This window comes from Oryza sativa, chromosome 10 (genome assembly GCF_034140825.1).
Source record: "Oryza sativa Japonica Group chromosome 10, ASM3414082v1".
Classification (NCBI taxonomy): Eukaryota; Viridiplantae; Streptophyta; class Magnoliopsida; order Poales; family Poaceae; genus Oryza; species Oryza sativa.
In genome coordinates this window covers 20,113,880-20,134,107 of record NC_089044.1, presented here as the reverse complement: position 1 = coordinate 20,134,107, position 20,228 = coordinate 20,113,880, and the positions used below count along the sequence as shown (strand labels likewise).

General features: G+C 41.8%; 1 protein-coding gene and 1 long non-coding RNA gene across 3 annotated transcripts; both read left to right on the top strand.

Moving 5' to 3' along the window:
• The first annotated feature begins 1,604 nt into the window (after positions 1-1,604).
• Positions 1,605-2,457, top strand: LOC136353779 (uncharacterized). Of its 2 annotated transcripts, none has more exons than XR_010737211.1 (4): positions 1,605-1,850; positions 1,941-2,006; positions 2,097-2,228; positions 2,289-2,457. It is a non-coding gene; the product is annotated as an uncharacterized lncRNA (long non-coding RNA). The 2 variants fall into 2 exon arrangements; XR_010737210.1 differs by having other exon boundaries at positions 2,292-2,456.
• Positions 2,458-4,717: 2,260 nt separating this feature from the next.
• Positions 4,718-13,282, top strand: LOC4349071 (chaperone protein dnaJ 13). Its single transcript, XM_015759559.3, has 13 exons — positions 4,718-4,951; positions 6,008-6,294; positions 7,001-7,198; positions 7,284-7,398; positions 8,342-8,428; positions 9,068-9,156; positions 9,263-9,347; positions 10,946-10,999; positions 11,210-11,290; positions 11,467-11,544; positions 12,141-12,380; positions 12,722-12,829; positions 12,933-13,282. Exons 1-13 carry the CDS (start codon positions 4,808-4,810, stop codon positions 12,987-12,989), a joined length of 1,623 nt encoding a protein of 540 aa, XP_015615045.1. The 5' UTR covers positions 4,718-4,807; the 3' UTR covers positions 12,990-13,282.
• The last annotated feature ends 6,946 nt before the right edge of the window (positions 13,283-20,228 follow it).

The following is a 20,228-nucleotide window of genomic DNA, read 5'->3' as shown; positions in this document are numbered from 1 at the left end:
GCAGACCGGTCACTCCTTGCCGCTCTTGTAGACCGCTGGAGACCTGAGACGCACACGTTCCACCTTCCCTGTGGGGAGATGGCTCCGACATTGCAGGACGTGTCGTACCTGCTCGGGCTACCGCTGGCGGGAGCACCAGTTGGTCCCGTGGACGGTGTTTTTGGGTGGAAGGAGGATATCACTGCGCGCTTCGAGCAGGTGATGCGCCTTCCACACCTAGGACCGGCCAACACCCTTCCTCCGTACTCTACAGTCGGGCCTAGCAAGGCTTGGTTGCTCCAGTTCACTGTAAGTAAATAAGTTGTTATTATCATACATGCTTATTTGCGACCGGATGAGTGTTTTGTACTAACATTTCATTCTTAATTGTAGGCGGACCTTCTGCACCCTGACGCTGATGATTACTCGGTCCGACGCTCCCTTGAGGCGTACCTGTTGTGGTTGTTCGGGTGGGTGATGTTCACTAGCACCCACGGGCACGCTGTGGACTTCCGGCTGGTCCACTACGCACGGTCCATCGCGGATGCTCAGCCACAGGACGTGCCGCAGTGGAGCTGGGGTTCTGCCGTGCTAGCAGCCACGTACCGTGCCCTCTGTGAGGCGTGCACGAAGACTGACGCGGGAGCGATCATCGCTGGCTGCCCTATGCTGCTTCAGCTTTGGGCAGCCGAGAGGTTTGCCATAGGTCGACCAGTGGTGGACAGCGCACCCTACGGGGTTGGTCGCAGCGCGCAGTGGCCAGAGGACGGTCCCACGATGGGGACTTACTGGTGTCGACGTGGGGTTAGTGCAACTTCGCTGCGTTATAAGTTTATCAGTCGTCTTCTTTTTTTTCTTCACATAACATGTCTAATTCCGATCATGTTTATTGCAGCGTCGTTACGCTCACGTCCAGGTGAGACGTGGTTACCCGGACTTCGTGTTCGAGTTTGACCGTCTCCAGCCGAGCGACGTCATCTGGGAGCCGTACACAGAAGAGGCCATCGCTGCGAGAGCACCGCTAGGACTTTCGTCCTTGTGCACACGCGACCAGGCTTACTGGCTCACCATCCTGCCGATGGTGTTCGACATTTTCGTTGAGCCTCACTGCCCGCAGCGTGTGATGAGACAGTTCGGACTTAGGCAGGTGTTTCCGGGCAACGTGCAGCCGACCGTCCTCCCTGCCGACCACTCGTGAGTTCGGATTGTTCATTTCTAAATTTTTAGGCGGATTACTTCATCGAGCCATATAATTTACCTCTCTTCACAGGTTGACTCGACGGGGACAGCTAGCAGGCGCACTTTGGGCTCCACGTGTACAGCAGTACGTTGACGACTGGGTGTTAGCTACAGAGGAGGTGATCAACGAGCTCTTCCCACACACGGAGGAGAACTACCGTGACTACCTTCGCTCGTACCTTCCTCGCACTCGTGCGCGTGTGACCTTCACTCCAGACGCCCCAGAGCCGCACGTTGCCGCTGTCACGGACGCGTATCCCACGCACCGTGACCGAGACTACTTCGTGGCGGTACGTCCAATTTGTATTACTTCTTACAATTATTTCATTTATCTTGCATAATATAGGACAACTACTGAATTTTTTATTTCCATCTTGCATAGGCTGATGCCGCACGGGATATCAGTGCCGATATCACCGCAGTCCAAGTGAGGTTGAACAGAGGTTTGCACTTGACTGACGTTGAGCAGAGGGTGACCTTCGACCGGATGCAGGAGAAGATGCGTGCGGTCATGCGCGTCTTCTCCTGTCGCAGCGCCGTGGACGTCATACCTCCAGCTGGTCCGGTACAACCACGGCCTCGCGCGCCTACCGTCGGAGCAGGACCTCGACCTACGGCACCTGTTTCGCACGGTACTGCTCAGCCCAGAGGTTTCTTAAGTTTTGTTTCTGTTTTTCTACGAAAACATCACCCCGTCGTAACTTGATGTTCCATCCTCGCAGGACCTCGTTTGCCTTCAAGCGCCCCTAGCTTCGGAGCAGTGCGACCTACAGCACCGGTTTCGCACGGTACAGTTCAGCCCAGATATTAGTTCATTTTTGTTTCAGCTTTTGCACGAATATGTCACCATGTTTTAACTGCACGTTTCCTCATCGCAGGACCTCGTCTGCCTTCGAGCGCGTTCGCAGGCACGACCGGCGCTTCCGCGAGCTCCGCAGGGGCGTTCGCCACCTCTTCGGGCGCGTTCGCCAGCTCTTCCTCTCACGGAGCGTCGATCCCTCGCCCACACGGTACTTTACTTTTTATTACTACTGTTAAATACTTGTACGAAACTGATGGTCCTTGTCCAGCAGGATTTGCAGCCGGGATCTTCGGTACTGGGGCCTCTTCGTCTCACGCCGGTAGGACTGGTCCTACTAGCCAGTTCTACGACGACGACTTGCACGGTGCACACCACCACGACGTACTAGGCTCCTCTCAGCTTGGAGGAGCTCCAGAGGCGCACACTTAGGAGCAGCCAGAGGTCACACCTGTACAGGCAGGACGGGTTGGCCGTGCCGTACCCCCGGACCGACTCACGTACTCTCAGGGGCACATTAGGGCGCAGGGTAGGAGGGACAGGGGTAAGAGGCCTCGTCAGTAGTGTTCTACCTCTTCAGTCCTTATGTGACCGTTTCTTTTGGCTTACAAACTTGTAAAGCAGTACTACTTTTGCTATTACTACTGCAGTACTACTTGTGTTTGTCTCGTCTACATAGTTCTTTTCATTCATATGGTGCTAGAATAACTTATGCTCACGACAACACACTTTCGGCGCTTCACGGTAGTGTCAGATCCAGTAGCGCGCACAGTCCACAACAGCACACATGAAAAGCGGCAGCTCGAGTGATCACTATCAACTTTCGGCGCTGCCTGTTGACATAAAGTGAATCACGCCCACGCGTGATCGTCTTGTCACATCTAATGAATAATGTATCTCATTGAGTTCACATATATTGCAGTGAAAACGACGCTATATAATTGACAATCTGAAGGCAACCTCTTTATATCTTCTTTCCCACTAGCACACCACACACGAAAATGGAAGCCTATTCATTGGTAATACGTAATCTAGATTTGAGATTATGTAGAACATTCTTCACTACAATTTTACATTTTGGCAGCAAACCAAATATGATCAAATGCAATTTTACCTTACCAAATATTTGGTAGTGCCAAAACTTGCTTATATTTTGGCACTAACAAAATATTTGTACGGTAACAATCCAAATATGCCCTAAAAAATAATAAAATTATATTTTACCAGTCTTGGAGATTTTAATCTTGTATAGTTTTCAATATAAAAAGATTTGATAACTATTGATATTTATACAAAAATATAGAGCACAGTATAAAATCGCCCTCCCCTAGGGCGGCAAGGGGGCCGCCTGCAAAATTCCATGCCCCCTCGCCGCCCATTTGCAGGCGGCCCCCCCCCACAGTACAAAATCGCCCTAGCGGAGGGCGGCAAGGGGGCCGCCTGCAAAATTCCATGCCCCCCCTCGCCGCCCATTTGCAGGCGGCCCCCCGCACAGTATAAAATCGCCCTAGCGGAGGGCGGCAAGGGGGCCGCCTGCAAATTTCGTTGACGGCCGTCGCCCGAGAGCGAACAGCCGGCTGCCACGTCATTTTCGCCGCCCTCTGGGAGGGCGATTTTTCCCAGAGAGCGGTAGGCGACTACTTCCGTCAATTTTTAAAATGGAAAATTATTTTTGTAAAACTTTTAATAAAAAAAATTCTAGTCCTACTGTACTAGTTACCCGTGGAAGCCCGATAGTTTTGCACCCGGGCCTCGTCGTCTCGTCGTGGTCCTTTCCTCTCAGAAGTTTGGGCCAAGCCGAGGCCTAAATCGTTCTTGTTTGGAAGCCCGGTAGCCCGGTATTGATAGGCCCAACCATGTACAGAACAAGAGTACAAGACTAACAAGAGACTTGGGCCCGTTTGATTGTTTGTCTGGCGTTAATTTTCGCGAACTGCTAAACAATGTTTCATACAAAACTTTGTATGCATAATTTATTTAAAAGATTAATAAAAATTCTATCTGTTAGCTTCTAATATCTATTTTCGCGAACTGCTAAACAATGTTTCATGCAAAACTTTGTATGCATAATTTGTTTAAAAGATTTAATAAAAATTCTATCTGTTAGCTTCTAATATTTTCTTTTTATAAAGTTAATACTCATTAAACACCTAAAATTTAATATACAAGCATAATATTTATTAGTAATCCTAAAATTTACATACAAGCATGCTACATCAATTCATTATAAGCACACAAACCTTTCCATACAAGCATACATTAATTATATCTACAATTTATTTCATTCTAAAACTAAACATACACATGCTAAATCATTATTTTAATAATATTTTAATCCAAATCATTTTTCTATTATCTAACATATATCCCGCAGTAAAACACGGGACAACTTAATAATTAATCATGCACTAATCGTTTCACGATCAGCTCGCTAACACAATCGAACATTTCGCAGCTCTTTCCTTTCCTTCGGCCCAATAAACAGATAAAAAAAATTGGCCCAGTACGGCCTGCATCATTACGCAAGTCCGCCAAGAAGTCGTATTCTACACATGACTACGTAGTTCTACGTTTACGCCTTTGCTCTTAGTACACGGAACGTGAGCCTTGCGGCGGAAGTAGAAGAAGAACATCATTAAGACCAAATCAGGATGAGCAGTGAACAAAAAATATATTAAAAAAAAATCCACATAAACCCTCGCTTCCGAAAAAACCCGCATCGCCGCGCGGAGCAAAGCAGAGAGGGGGAGGAAGCCGCCGCCGCCGCCGCCGCCGCCGCCGCACGGCGGGATGGAGTCGACGCCGGAGCCGGAGGACGGGAGGGAGCTCTACGCGCTGCTCCACCTCTCGCCGGACGCCTCCGGGGAGGAAATCCGCCGGGCTTACCGCCAGTACGCGCAAATCTACCACCCCGACAAGTACCAGGACCCCCAGGTACAGGGCGCTGCTCCGCTTCCTCCCCCCATGGCCCCATCTCCGCGTCGCAACTTTCAATTCGATCGGCTCGAAGTGCTGGCTGGCTTAGGGTTGCGCGCCACGCTTAGCTCCGTGATAGATTTTACTGATGAAACGCCGATCGATTGACTCGTCAGGTAGTTGCGAGCTGTATTGGGATTCGGTTGGAGTAGTTAGTTTTCACCGGTTTGATCGGGTAGTGCCCGGCTAGGATTGGTAGTTGATTGGTCTCGACACTGACCTTGCTGCGCTTGTTTCCAGTGAATTTTTCACAAGTTTGCATTGAGAGACGGAGTAGAGATCAAGGGGAAGATCTGGGCAATGTATGATAACTAAGGGTCCACTTAGTGCTCATGGGAGATCATTAGGAGAATCAGTAAACATATAAGATGATAATGGGAAATGCTGATAATTTCTAATTACTGCTTGTGCCAAATTGCACACATATCTGGTCTGTTTGAACTGGCTATATATCATTTGCACCAGTATTATGGTCTGCAAAGAGATTAACGTTTGGTAGTAGGCATTGCTCTAGTGCCATGGGAATCGGAGAGATACCAATATGCTAAATTCGTCTGCATTTCTTGCTTAGAGAAGCTGCATATCTGAATAGCGGCAAACATGTTCATTTACTTCATTTACAACCATGTTCGATGGAACAATCCCTGATGCTTTTTTTTGGTTCAGAATGAAAGTTAGGGAGGGATGTGACACTAAAGTACCAGCCTTATTTAAAAGAGAGCGTTATACTTTTGTGAACCGATTTATGAAGATTATTAAGATTAATCTAGTGAGTAATCTTGACGTTAAGTCCAATCTTCAGCTTCTTCATGCTTCACAGATGCATTCAGATGTTTATAGTGCACCATTTGATTCTCCAGGCTCCCCATTTTAAACAGTAATTTGTCCTAAGATAGATTCCTGCTTCTGGTATAATCTATATTTTGTTGAACTAGGAATAACCCTTTGTTTTACATTGATGAGTTTTTTTTCTGAACTGACTAGTATCCTCCATTTTCATATGTGTTTGTCTAGATGAAGGATGTGGCAACTGAAAACTTCCAACGAATACGTGATGCATATGAGATACTATCAGATGAGAACAAGAGGCAGATATATGACATCTATGGTATGGAAGGTTTAAATTCTGGCCTGGAACTTGGCCCCAAGCTAAACAAACCAGAGGAAATCAAAGAACAGTTGGAACGGCTGAAGCGGCGCAAGGAAGAAGAGAAATTTTTAGCCCATGCTCGACCCACTGGCTCAATAATTGCTAATTTTTCCGTGCCACAGTATTTAGATGGCTATGGAATCATGAGAGGGTACATAATGCTTTCCATTATATTTTGTGTCTTCTTTTTTTCTGCAGCCACGTGCAATATTGAAGCTGTTCACATAGAGTGAAGCAATCACCTAGTTTGATATCTCTCGAACTAATTAGTAATTCTGTACTCACTGAGCTCATTTATTAATTTGTATGCTTATCGGTATTGTATGTACCGCTCCACATTCTTCAGCATGTTTTGGTGATGGCAACAGTTATTCAGCAAATGGAAATGTTTTTTTAGTGAAAATATTAGTAGTGCTTCCTTAGAAATTTGCACTTGTTGTTTCCTTTCCGGCTTTACCAGTTCCCACCCTTTTATCTTATGTCAATCCTGAGTGCTTAGAAACACCTAGGTTGGAGTTACTACCTCCAGCTTGCAAGTACAATTTACAGACTATCATGTTGGCCAAATTTCGTTGATCGCGGCAATTGCCTGCTTGTGAAAAAGCTCCCCAAAGCTCTGGCTTTAGTTCTGAAAGGATTATAAGCTGATTTTGATGTATGCATTTTTTTTTAAGAATTCTCAGTAAGGCTAAATCAGTATATTGTACTGTTCCCATGAACTAGGATGGCAGTTTACCAATTTATTTATAACCTGTAGACATATTTATCAAGTACCCTTTTGTATTTCAATTCAGCTTGATACTTCCCATATTCTTCTGTAGCTCCATTATTTAATTATTTGATTTGAAAATGGGCAGCATGGGAATGTCCAGTGAAGTTCAGTTGCCAGTGTCCAAGAAAAATACTGTTGTTGTTGGTGGAAATTTGGTTGTCAATGGCACAGATGGAACTGGTGCAGCAAGCGCTGTGCTGCGTCACCAGTTGTCTTCTGTGGCATCAGTAGAGTTTATGGCTACAGCTGGACTACGTTCCCTTATTAGCGTACAAACATTTCGGTAAGAACATGCCATTTTGTTTTACTTCTATTGCTACTTGCTTGCATATTGCAAATTATAATTCCTTGATCGTTATGCACTCCAGTCAAATTTCACCACATTCGACAGCAACATCTGGACTTGCTCTTTCTTTGAGAGATGGATCTATCAATCTATCAAATGCCTGGACTCGCCAACTATCTGACAATATTGTTGGGAATGTATGTCCCTTTATTCTTGATGCTCTTTTCAGTTTTCTGATACACTGCTTATTTCCTATACACAACTAAGTAACTAATAGGCTAGCAACTTAGCAATTCAAAAACATGGTAACATGGATAGATTAACATATAAAAAGAGCACGGATAATATGTGTACAATCTGTGATGTCAAACGCCGTTGCTGAAAAAATTACTCGAGTTCTATTCCCACCCTACATGGAACCATGAAACTGATACCTGTTTATTTTCAATATTTGCAGAGCCTCCTAGGCTCCCTGCTAATTAAGGCTGCATAGTTTTTAGGAAAATAGCACATCTTTTAGTGCCCCCCACCCCCATCTTTCCAAACATGACTTTTGGCTCCATGTTTAATTCATGTATAGAACAACTTGTCAACTGTTCATTTTACATTTGATGCATATTATAGACACTATACATCTCTTTCTGGATAAGTTACAAGAATTTTTCAAATGGCATAAATCCAAAATGAGTTTTATGTTTGCTCTCACTGATTTATGCTCTACTAAGGCTGTGTTCGCATGCACCTTTTCCCATCCCCTCTCCCTCGTTTTCCGCGCGCACGCTTTTCAAACTGCTAAACGATGTGTTTTTTTGCAAAAAGTTTCTATACGAAAGTTGCTTAAAAAATCAAATTAATCCATTTTTGAAAAAAAATTAGCTAATACTTAATTAATCACGTGTTAATGGACCGCTCCGTTTTCCGTGCGCAGGAGTTAGGTTCCCATCTCCCCCATCCGAACTCAGCCTAAGTCGTCTTCCGTTAGTTATTGATACATGCTATTTTTATGTAATGTACATGTGAATTTTGCCACATTGTTGTTCACAACATAGGTTAAATACAAAACCTACTTATTTTGTGTTGGTAAGCTGATGGTATTTTCTTTTCCTGTGTCCGTTACTCGATTTTGCCCCCAAACTCCAGATACAGCTTGCCCTTGGTACAGACTCAAGTATTTCTGTTGGATGGCAAAAGAAGGATGAAAAAAATTCTGCAGCAGGGGATGTGAAGGTAATTCTGAAACAACTCTGTTATCAGCTAAGAGTTGACATATCTGTTTGGAATTTGAAGTACTTGCCATTCTATGCCCTCGCAACATCTACATTGCCTGGTTGGATTCATTTTTAGTAGCACGTAGCTTCATGTTGTTTCGTTCTGTAGAATTCACGGTTTTATTTTCTTTCAAAACAGTGCCCTGTGTACTTTTATCCATGACACTTCCGAGGAGGTGTAGTTACAGCATCTATTATAAGTTCGCCGCTGTGTTCTTACTTCTGAAGCTAGCACAGTAGTTAGTATAGGAGTGTTTCTAAGCAATCAGCAGCTAAAGTAACCAGCTCCCCATGGTTGCCATATGGTTCATTAGTACTTACAGATATCTGGAAGGTCATTCAATTTTCCAAGCAATCTCATCACTAAATTAACAGCACCTATTCTGTGTAGGACTGTAGGGCCTTGAAAATTGAGAAAGTTACATCTCTGATAAATTGTGAAAAACAGGCTTCACAGTGATTATAATATATATACCTTGACTGTAATGCCTTCAAGAACTAATTGTTTTATAGATTGTTTCACTTTCTTACATCAGGCAACTATCCGATGCTTGCTTTTTGAGGACTTGTATTAACAACCTAGCCTTTTTCTTTCCAGCTTGGTACTAATTATTTTGGTGCATCTGCTCATTACACCCGTTATTTCTCCACCAAGTCTCATGGTCGCGTTGCTGGTCGAGTTGGAAGGTGTATACTATTTGATTTCACTTATGTATGGCCGTATTGCATTTTTTGAAAGCCATTACATGAGTTTGTAACCCCTATTCCTCTCTCTTGAACTGTTTTCTTGCAGCACGGCCCTTGATTTTGAAATTGGAGGAGGAAGGCGGATATCTGAGTTCAGTACTGTAAGGATGATCTATAATATAGGAATCCAGGTGAAGTGCTTGTTTCTTAGGTCTCATGTGTTTGGTGGGATTTTGCTCTAATCTCTTGCAATATCTGAGAAAATTCTCTTGGTATTTTGCTACCATATCACCATATCGATTCTGTTGAAATACCTTGTGTTAATGCTACTCCCTCCATCCCAGAATATAAGTATTTTAGAGTTGGACACGGTTATTAACAAAGTTGGTATGATTAAATGGGAGAGTATTGTGATTGGAGGAGAAGTGGAGGTAGGTGGGAAAATTGAATGGTGGAGGGTTGTGATTGGTTGAGAAGAGAATGTCGATAGATAAGTTGTTATATTTTGGGACAAATTCAAAGGCTAGAAGTTATATTTTGGGATGGAGGGAGTATTTTTTTTAAGACAATTTGATTTTGGATAAACAGTGTTGTATAGGCTGTGTTCGGGAGGAGGGGTTGGGAACCCCTCTTCTCCGGGACGCAAAACGATGTATACATTAACGCATGATTAATTAAGTATTAGTTTTTTTTTTGAAAAATGGATTAATATGATTTTTTAAGGCAACTTTCATATATAATTTTTTTTTGCAAAAAACACACCGTTTAGCATTTTGAAAAGCGTCGTGCGGAAAACGAGAGAGATGAGTTGGGAAAGTGAACAAAAGAACCCAACTTCCTATTCTATTTAGGTCCGCTCCTGCTTTTGTCCTTTCCGAAGGTATCCCTCGGGGGGTTAAAACATGACTAAACATTGGTTCCTTATTGATGATCACAATAAATATAGGCTAATTCTCCTCGCAAAAAAAAGGCTAATTCACTTTATCTCCTGAGTCAAAGCAAATTAATAAACTTAATTGCTGCATTTATGCCTATGATATTTATTCATGGATAACAGTGCAAGTAACTCATGCACACTTCTATTTATCCACAATGGAAATAAACATTTTAATCTATTGCTATTACTCTGCGATGAGTTTGAAACATGTATATGGAATTATTGATAATGTATTGTTGTGAATAAATAATTAATGAATCTTTATTGTTCTTATTCATACACATGCTTCTAGTATGAATGATTGTGAGAAAGACAGAAAGCATCCTCTGCAGTGTTTATAATAGCTCTGTAATGCACTTTGGAGTATATAACCTCTTAGGCTCTGTTCTTATCTCCAAGTTCCCAACCCATCTCCCTCGTTTTCCGCGCGCACGCTTTTCAAACTGTTAAACGGTGTGTTTTTTGCAAAAAAATTCTATATGAAAGTTGCTTAAAAAAATCAAATTAATCCATTTTTGAAAAAAAAAAGCTAATACTTAATTAATTATGTAATAACGCGTGCTTCGTTTTGCGTGCCGGGGAGGAGGGGTTGGGGAACCCCTCCTCCCGAACGCAGCCTTAGGGATGTTTTCATCATCCAAACTAATGGTATGGTCTTCAACAGTAGTTTATGGCTTATGATCTGCTATCCACTACATATAAGGATACAACATCAAAGATGGCTTGTTCTAGCATTGATGGGTTTTATGTATTAATCTTGGAATCTCATGTATTTGTTGCTTGATACGTTTTGGCAACTTTTATCTTCCTGTCCATTTTGTACTCTGAAATTCCTCCATGTATCTAATGTAGGGGGTCTCTTGGAGATTCGAGTTGCATCGTGCTGGTCAAAAATTAGTTATCCCAGTAAGTATCTGTTCTACTCCTGAGTCCTATCTGGTTCTAATATTTTTTGTTTATCAAATATTATAATGCAGGTACAGGATAAAAGCATCACCGTGATACAAATCTATTTTATTTTTCACTGTTGTTGATAATTTTACCCCTTCAATAACATATGATTCCATGTATAATTTCTTTTTTTAGGTTTCACTGACTTATTAAATAATTGTGCAGGTTTTGCTTTCAACTGATTTCAATGCATTACTTGCTACCAGCGTTTTTGCTATTCCTTCAACACTATATTTTCTACTTCAGGTTATCAATTAGTCCTATCCTATGTTCATTCTTACCCCTGATTTTTTTTTTTTTGTTGGGAGGATTTTCCTGACTGGAATGTGATATTTGCAACTCCTAGCATTATCTCACATTTGTTACCTTTGCTGCATCATCAGTTCACTAAATGCAAATTGTGCCTTTTTATTGATTCACAGACGTATTTTGTAAAGCCATACTGTCTTAAGCGGGAAAAGCAGAAGGAACTTGAAAAAATGGAAAGTTTGTCTTCACAGGTAAACCAAGGTTGTTTGTGTCATTTGTATTCTTACTTGTATTAGACAGCTTATGTACACCAGTGCAAAGGGCGGACTGGAAGTTTACTAGCTGGAACCTTCACATAGTTTTATTTTGGAATTAGTCACCCAACTTTGGTTATCACATGCCAGTTCAGTTAAATCTATACAGATAGATACTCCTTCCATCTCAAAATATATCTACTATATTTGAAAATGTAGTTTTGCGGCGGAGATTAAGGAAGTAAGTGGAATTGAATAGGGGATGGTTGTGATTGATTGAGATGAGTGGTAGTTGGAGAAGTAGCTATATTTTGAGACAAAAATTGAATGCCGAAGGTAGCTATGTTTTGACGGAGGGAATACATGTATTAGACCTTCCATTTTTTCCATGATGGAACATCTATCTTTTTTTTTTTTTTGAAAGAAGAGGACAAACTATCTTGTGGCTTCTCTTTATCATAGCTCCTCTGCAATCTGCAACTGCAATGTGTCTCTTAACTGCATGCCCATGTTATTTTCTTTGTTAAATTTTATTTAAACAAATTCTATACATAAATAAGGTTATCAAGTGCTTAGGGTTCCTTCTTGTATAGCTAACTGAAGCCAGACGCGCAGCGAAAAAAGCACAAAAGTTACTAGAACCTGTCTCAAATCGTAAGAAGAATAGACAGCTGGAGGATGATGGCTTGGTGATTACAAAAGCTCTGTATGGGAATCGCAAAAAAGTTAAAGAGAGCAGCGAATCAAATGAGTTGAATGATGATGTGGCTTCGCAAGTATTAGACGTGACCATCCCACTGAACTTCCTCGTCTCTGAGGCAGGCCAGCTAAAGGTATGTGCCAATCACATATAAGTTTATCTGTTAATACAAAGCTGATGGTAAACAAATGCTATAATATGTAGTTTATTTTTTGCATCCTATCTATCCTTCCTTTTCTGGCTAGTAATTCCACTGGAAAATCAACAATATAATATGGTACCTGCGGGCTTTAACTTGCAAATAGACAGGGATTACCTGTTATATATTCCCAATACTAGGCTATGTTTAACTCTATTTTACCTTTGTAGATTGTTTGTTCATTGTAGTAGCTCAATACATTCCTCCAAAGTTAATTAGGTTTATACGTTTGATCGAAATATGGTTGCCTGACAACAAATTTCCACCACTTGCAGCTTCATGAGGGGATCAAGAAGTCTGGAATAATGGGCTTCTACGATCCTTGCCCTGGTGATCCAAAGCTGTTACTTGTAGAATACACATTTCATGGTCAGAAATACAAGGTAGAGAATAATCTGACATCCCTTTGACATACCATGTCGCAACGCTAGGTATGCGGATTTGTGCATTCCTACATAAAGTCCTTGACTCTCTTTCTGTTGGCAGGTCATGGTAGATGATTACGCTGCACTGTTGATACCACAAGATATTCATCAAATTTGATCTGCCGCTGATCCCGAACAATTTTGAGCCCCATAGCTCTCTTCTCATAGTTTTTCTTCTTCTGATGAGGCTTTTCTGTTTTTCGCTGTTTTTCCCTCACATGGTCCATTTTGTTGTATACATGCGTGGATTTGTTCCACCTAGATTGTAGATACGCGGGGTGAGATCCCGACAGTCAATAAGTTTCAGTCAATCAAAAGTTCGCGACATTAGTTCAATCTTCACTGGACGAAACATGCACTGAACTGATAATTTCTTTATCTACGAAGATGCAGCTGTCGCCTTTCCACTTAGATCACAGCCAACCCTCTAACACATGCATCTGTTTTTCCTTGTCTGCGAGCGTGCGACAATGTGATACTCTGTTTTTGTCATATTCCAGTTTTGATCCGTCAGCTGGTGTTCAGGTTCTTTAGCCACCGCCAGCAGTGATTTTCAAGAATTCCCTTTCTTCACCATTCTCACCTGTTACTAATATAAACTCATCATAATGTCGGTGTTTTCCTTGTTTTCCTATGTTGTGTTCTACTTTGAAATTGCACTCCTGTGTTCAAATGCAATCACTTCAATACAGGGTAAAGCGTTTTCTTGTGAATCATTTATTCATTTGGCCCTTCATTTGTCAGGTAATAATAATAATTTTTAGAGTAAATTGCACTCATTATACATAAACTTATGATGTGGGTACAAATAGGTACAACAACTTGTAAATTACTCGTTTTAGTACAATAACTTGACTAGGTTATGCGAACATGGGTCAAAATAATCCACACAGATAACCTTTGCGCGCTAGTAATTGTTTTGTTTTGAAAAATAAAATCCGTACTCTAGTAGTGCAAACAGCCTACAAGAGATTGTAATATAGTAATTACTGTTGTTGATTGATATGTTCAAAATTAAGCTAGTGTGCTTGCGTCTGCACAACTACAAACAACTGATAGCGTGCATATGTCTCACACTGGTTATCTGGTACTACACATTAGATCAATTTTGCATGTGTGTGTTGTTTTGTACTAGGTTCGCACAAACTAGACAAGTTATTGTACCAAAACGAGCAATTTACAAGTTGTTATACCTATTTGCACCTACCAAGCAAATTCATGTACCGCGAGCGCAATTTACTCTAATTTTTATCATGTCGATCACCAACCACATGATCCATCCGAGATTAGAATAGATGCAGACTGCAGAGAACCAACAAAATGTTCAGCGTGTGCACTCCTCGATCACCAACCCCACTGCTCTCTGAATTGACACATGACACCACAGTACCACACATGCAAATGCAAGCGCCTTCTGTTGCGTTGCAGCTGCCTCAGCTGCCTCTGCCTCCGGGCACCGAAGCAATTAACCTGCAAACAAAAACATGGTTTAGGTGAGGCCAACACATCCATCTTGCTGGATCTGTCTCTGCTCCTGCTTGGTTTTCTTTTCACAGGGAGTCCATCAGGATTCAGGAACACAACATCCTCTCCTGTTGCGAGACCGGTGAACACATCCTGCATTCCTGCTGTTGCGTGCTCGTGCAACAGATTAGATGCTGTCGGCGACAGCCGAAGTTCCATGGGCTTACTTTGATTTGCTAGTTGCTACTCTACTGAACTCCAATGAAGTAAAGTTTTTTTTTTATGAGGCAGTAAATTAAACACTCAATCAAAAATACTACTCCCCCCGTTTCACAATGTAAATCATTCTATCATTTTCTATATTCATATTGATGTTAATGAATCTAGTCATATATATATCTATCTAGATTTATTAACATCAATATGAATGTGAAAAATACTATAATGACTTACATTGTGAAATGGAGGAAGTACAGAGCCAAAATTCTAGGACACACATCTATTGTTTCGACTTAGGCCGTATTTAGTTTCAAAGTTTTTCATCAAACTTTCAACTTTTCCATCACATCAAAACTTTCCTACACACACAAACTTCCAACTTTTTCATCACATCGTTCTAATTTCAACCAAACTTCTAATTTTGGCGTGAACTAAACAAAGCCTTACCTAATGCAATTTTAGCATCAAATCAAACCTGTCCATTTTATAGTGCTTGAGTTGAAGCTACCATCTTTTTTTTTCCCGATTCATGAAAAACAGAGGCATACATCACTTCGCATGCACAACAGGTTCACACTTTTAAAGTAAAGATTTTTTTGATAAGATAGTAAACTGAACACATCATTAAAATTATTAGTACCACAGTGCCAAAATTCTGGTACAGCCATATGTTTCACCTTACCAAATGCAATTTTAGCATTAAACCAAACATATCCATTTTATCTCATCTTTATCAAAATTTTATAGTGCTTGAGTTGAACCTACCAAAAAAATTTATTCATGAAAAACAGAGTCATACATACCACTACATACGTAAAACAGATATAATACGTCTCTTAACATACTTCCAGAGCGAACATTAAAATTTTGAATAGTCATACTTATATACCCACGACTCCACCACCCTACTAATGATTTCTTCAATTCTAGTAGGGCAACAAACCCAATATCTAATCTCGCGAAATATAGATTTTTTTTATTTCTACGGAAATATGCTGCGTCCGCCCAGCTAATACATTCCTAGATTGTTCAGACCAGATGAAGACTTGAGGTCTAAGCAAGTTACGATATTTAAGTAGACTCCCGATGCAGGCTACATCAAAAGCTACTGGATTTAGTACAGTCAGTAGTAGCAGCGTGAGTGACATATCTTTGTTAATTGATCATCTTAATGTAAAGTATCTTCAAAAGGCATCCTTTAAACCATAGCTTTTGTTTTTCTATTTGCCACTCCCTACTGTTTCCGGATCATTGGAGATACTTGTATGTTCTTAGTGGGGTTCACTCCAACTGATTCGGTACTTTGTTCCTGTTCTTGTTAATAGCATACTCCTGTCATAGAACAAAAAATATTTTTTACTGTACCTCCAATACCGATCGAGTGCTCACTTGAAATACCATTACCACTGCTTGGGTAAAAATTATACAGTTTTTACATGTCTTAAATAGGCTAGAAACTCAAGGCTAGACTTGTATGGTAACGGGGAAAATCGTATTTTCAGTTATATGCCACAATGTATATAGACTAAGTAGTTCAATATAGATTGAATCCACGTAAGTGGGTTGTTGTTGTTCGAAATAGGATACTGGATTAAGTTAAAACCCACACCTTAAAATAAATCGCATTCAACTGCCAATGTTCCCTCACGAGAGAGGTGAAATATAATGCATTTTTAATTCATGTGGGTGGACCATATAGCTAGAGATGGCTATCACATTTCCTTTTCTACTTCCAGCTTTTACATTGATATAAATTGCTCGTCTAGAGCTATAAGGGTTATCTTTTTTTTTCACATTATGGATGCCCTAATATGATCTCTTGTTCTCAAAATTACTTAACCATGACTTTGTTTCTTAGTGAGGCTAGAGATTTAATGTTAGTCTCTATTCCTCTAAACACACACTCTATGCGCACGTGTCTACCATATAATCATAAAAGTGAGAGAGAGAAAAAAAACGGACCACCTCTTTTAAATACAGCTAAAACTTTTCTAGCCATATACAAATACACCCAAACCAAACAGGAGGCCGCTCCCCTTCATCGCATGTGTGCAGATCTAGTACGCACAATCAAGCCGGAAGCAAAGCAAATGAAGAGGAGAGAGACGCATTGCCACCCAAACCAAGGGATCTCGCAGTCGCAGCAGCATACGGAATGTCCATTGCGCCGCACCAAACGCGCATTCTCCAGTGCAGCCAGCCATGGAGCTATCGATGGATGGATGGATGGATGGATCCAGCTAAGCTAACCTCCCCTCCTCTGCTCTGCCTGTCGTCCTCTCCTCCAGCAGACACGCGGCCGCTCGCCTTCATTTCTGCTTTGACAATGGTCAAATGCTGGGGTAGCCCGTTGCTGTCACACGCTTGCAGCGTTCAGTATTCCGGAATGTTGCTATCTAAAATATGATTTAGTTTGTCTTAAGACAATAGATCTAGGCAACGATTCTATCCAGACTAGTTATCTTTCGTTCAGATTCATTGTTTTAGGATGAACCAAATTTTATCTTAGATAGTACTATCTCTGTTTCAAGTTATAAGACTTTCTAACATTAACCATATTTATATAGGTATTAATGAATCTAGACACATATATATCTAGATTTATTAACATATATATGAATATTAGTAATGCTAGAAAATCTTATAATATGAAACGGAGGAAGTAATATTTTAGGACAGGGAGTAGTGACAATCACAACCTGTATGAATGTGTGTGATTAGATTAACTATGGTTTTTACCCATAGTTTAGTGGTAATGGTCCTGCATATTAAGTATATCACACTATGTGCTCTTAACCTTTTATGATAATACTGAAGTACTAGTAGTTTAGTACAACCAACCACTCCAGGTGAAGAACATGAGTCAAAGAAGGTTGAGAAGCATCCAGCCATGCACACTCATGCTAAGCTCAGCTCAGCTGTAACCAGTGCAGCATGCGTCCGTCCCACTCCAAGCCTTCCCCGAGCCTCTCTCCCCCCGATCCCGACCTCCCCTGATCGATCTCCTCCCTCCTCTACTGTAAACAGCACATCAATTCAGAGCAGGTCTCACTCTTGGAAATTTCAGTTGCTACTACTCCACATCACTGCTCAAATTCAGAATCCCAAGTTCCCAACCAATCTACTATATTCTCGTCTCAAAATAGTTTCATTTTTCACCCATCCAGCACATAAAAAAAACTAAAATATCCCTACTTTATCAAATTCTAATGGCTAATGCAATTATTCCTCTATTTCATTTATTCTCTATCGTTATAAATTCCGATACAATGACTATTAAAAAATAAGCTTATTTTAGAACAAATGAAACAGATAAAAAATAAACGTATTTTAGAACGGAGGGAGTACTTCATCAATCCCAAAATAAGCAAATTTAGGCCAAAATATAATATTATCTAGTACAATAAATTTGAATAGAAATCTGTACAGATTCGTAGTACTAGGTAATATCTTATCTAATTCTAGATTGATTTATTTTGAGACTGGGAAAATAATTCTCAACTCTGAATTCTGATTTATTTTTTTATCCTTCTCGTGTGCCGTTGCCCTGCCCACTACGACCTTGGTCGGGTCCCCCTACCACCTCACCTCACCTCACCTCACCTCACTCTATATATACCAGCTCACATCTCACCTCTGATCCACCACCATTTCATCACCACAACGCCGCGGAGCTCGTAGAGATCGAGATTCGAGCCAGATTCTGCATTTCTGCATCCATCTCTCTGTTCTTCCGTGCCTGCATTGCTGCCGCGAATGGCGAGGAGCCGGTTCTTGGCGACGCCGAGGCTGCTGGCGGCGGTTCTTGGCGCCGCCGTGCTGCATGGCGCCGGCGGCGTGGCCGCGGTGGCGATGGCGAGGCCGCTGTTGGCCGGCAGCGGCGGCGCCGAGCCGCCGAGCGCCGTGTTGGCGGCGGCGCCAGGGCCGGCGGGCGTGGTGGCGGCGGCGCAGGGTGGCGGCGTGATGAAGCCCGACCGGTCGATCGCCGGCGCCGACGTGATCCTCGTCGGGTTCGCCGCCGCCGTGGTGGTCGTCGTCTTCTGGTACATCAGGATTACCAGGAAGAACAGCAGCAGCGGCGGCGGCGGCGGCGGCGGCGGCGGCGTCGAAGCGGCGAGGAAGCTTGAGATACTCAAAGAACCACCAGCTGTGGTAGTAGAAGTAGCGGCTTAGATTCAGAGGATGAGATGAGATGAGATGAAATCAGATGAAATGTATAGTTTAATCTGGTTGTGATGCGCAATCAAGAACAGAGATAATGAGTAGATTAGATGCATAGTTGCATATTTAGTCGTTGCTGGTTAAAAAAAGAAGAAGAGGAAGAGGTGTTGATTAGTCTGGTAAATCTGCTAGCTTTGTGATGTACATGTCTGTCAGTGAGAATTGAGAATGAAATGCAGAGAAAAAAAAGGAACATCAACTAGTATTGTTCTCGGTCACACCTGAACTCTATCTGAAGATCTTGTCGAATCATGTTGATGGCCAATGCAACTGAGTTAAAATCTACATTCTGATTTTGGTCTGCATCAGTGTCCATGTTCAACCGAGCTAGTATCTTCTTGGTCACACTCACACCTGAACTCTTATCTGAATATCTCATCGCATCGCATCAACGGACAATGCAAGTGAATTTCTGCTGCATCAATGTTCATGCTTAACTTCTGCTGCTGCAGATTTGTCATCTGTGAACTGTGAACAGCTGGTTCATCAGATGCAGTTATATCCTGAGCTGTGCCAATACAGACTAGTAGTAGTAACTGTGAATGAGACAAGTAACTGTATGATTTTCCTTTTCCTGCACTCTGACCTGTTCCAAAATTAATCTTTTGATGTGCTTTAACTGATGAACTCTTCTCCCCTCGGTGTCCTTTCCAATGAAAGAAACAAAACCGATGAAGATGGCATCCATATTTTTGTTGAAAGAAACGACCTTCCTCAGCAACAGCAACACTGCAAAACACCATCCAGTGTGAGCTGAAAAGTGGGTAAAAGAGAGTGAAACATATAATCTGATCTCTAAACAATCAGAATTACAGAACATCAGCTTGCTTCACCACTGACCAAGAAACCTAATTTTGGAGTCGATTTTTGAGGTTTTTTCATCACAATTTTATTTTCCAGCATTTACATTCAAATTTCTAAGAACACACATATAAAAGTTTTATAATAAGCAAAACTATGACACAACTGCATTGTGATTGAAACAAGAAACCAGCCTTTTATTTTGCCTTTTCTCCCTTCCCCTGTATAAGTCGGTCTGGCTGATTGCGTTGTGTAACTATAACTTTTTCTAATATATTGACAAGTAATTCTTTTGTGCGTTTGTGAAAAAAAGATTGAAACAGGAAACAGTCCTCCCATTGCCAAACATTTCTGTGTATCATCATCAAAGCAGGATTGCTGGAAGCCTGGAACTGTACTAGGCTACTGGCTATGGTAATCAGTCGCTGCAGCATGGTACAGTACAAGTTACACCGCGTGTGCCAGTTCATCTTGCACAGTGACAATTCATCTGCCACTCATCACTGTGCTCTCTGCACTTGTTCTGTGTAGGCCATGTCCACAACAACCCTACATCCTCAGGACACGGAGCCGCTGGTTGCAGGGAGAGAGACCTCTTCTTGTTCAGTGCATCAAGATCTGTGTATCCCTGTCTCTTTGATCCGGTACACTC

What these genes read in the sequence shown, in the direction of transcription:
- LOC4349071 (XM_015759559.3), top strand. Translation starts at nt 4,808, where the DNA reads ATGGAGTCGACGCCGGAGCCGGAGGACGGGAGGGAGCTCTACGCGCTG. An exon ending in GTTGCTGGTCGAGTTGGAAG is followed by an intron (nt 9,157 to 9,262) that starts GTGTATACTATT and finishes GTTTTCTTGCAG; the next exon opens with CACGGCCCTTGATTTTGAAA. An exon ending in CACTATATTTTCTACTTCAG is followed by an intron (nt 11,291 to 11,466) that starts GTTATCAATTAG and finishes ATTGATTCACAG; the next exon opens with ACGTATTTTGTAAAGCCATA.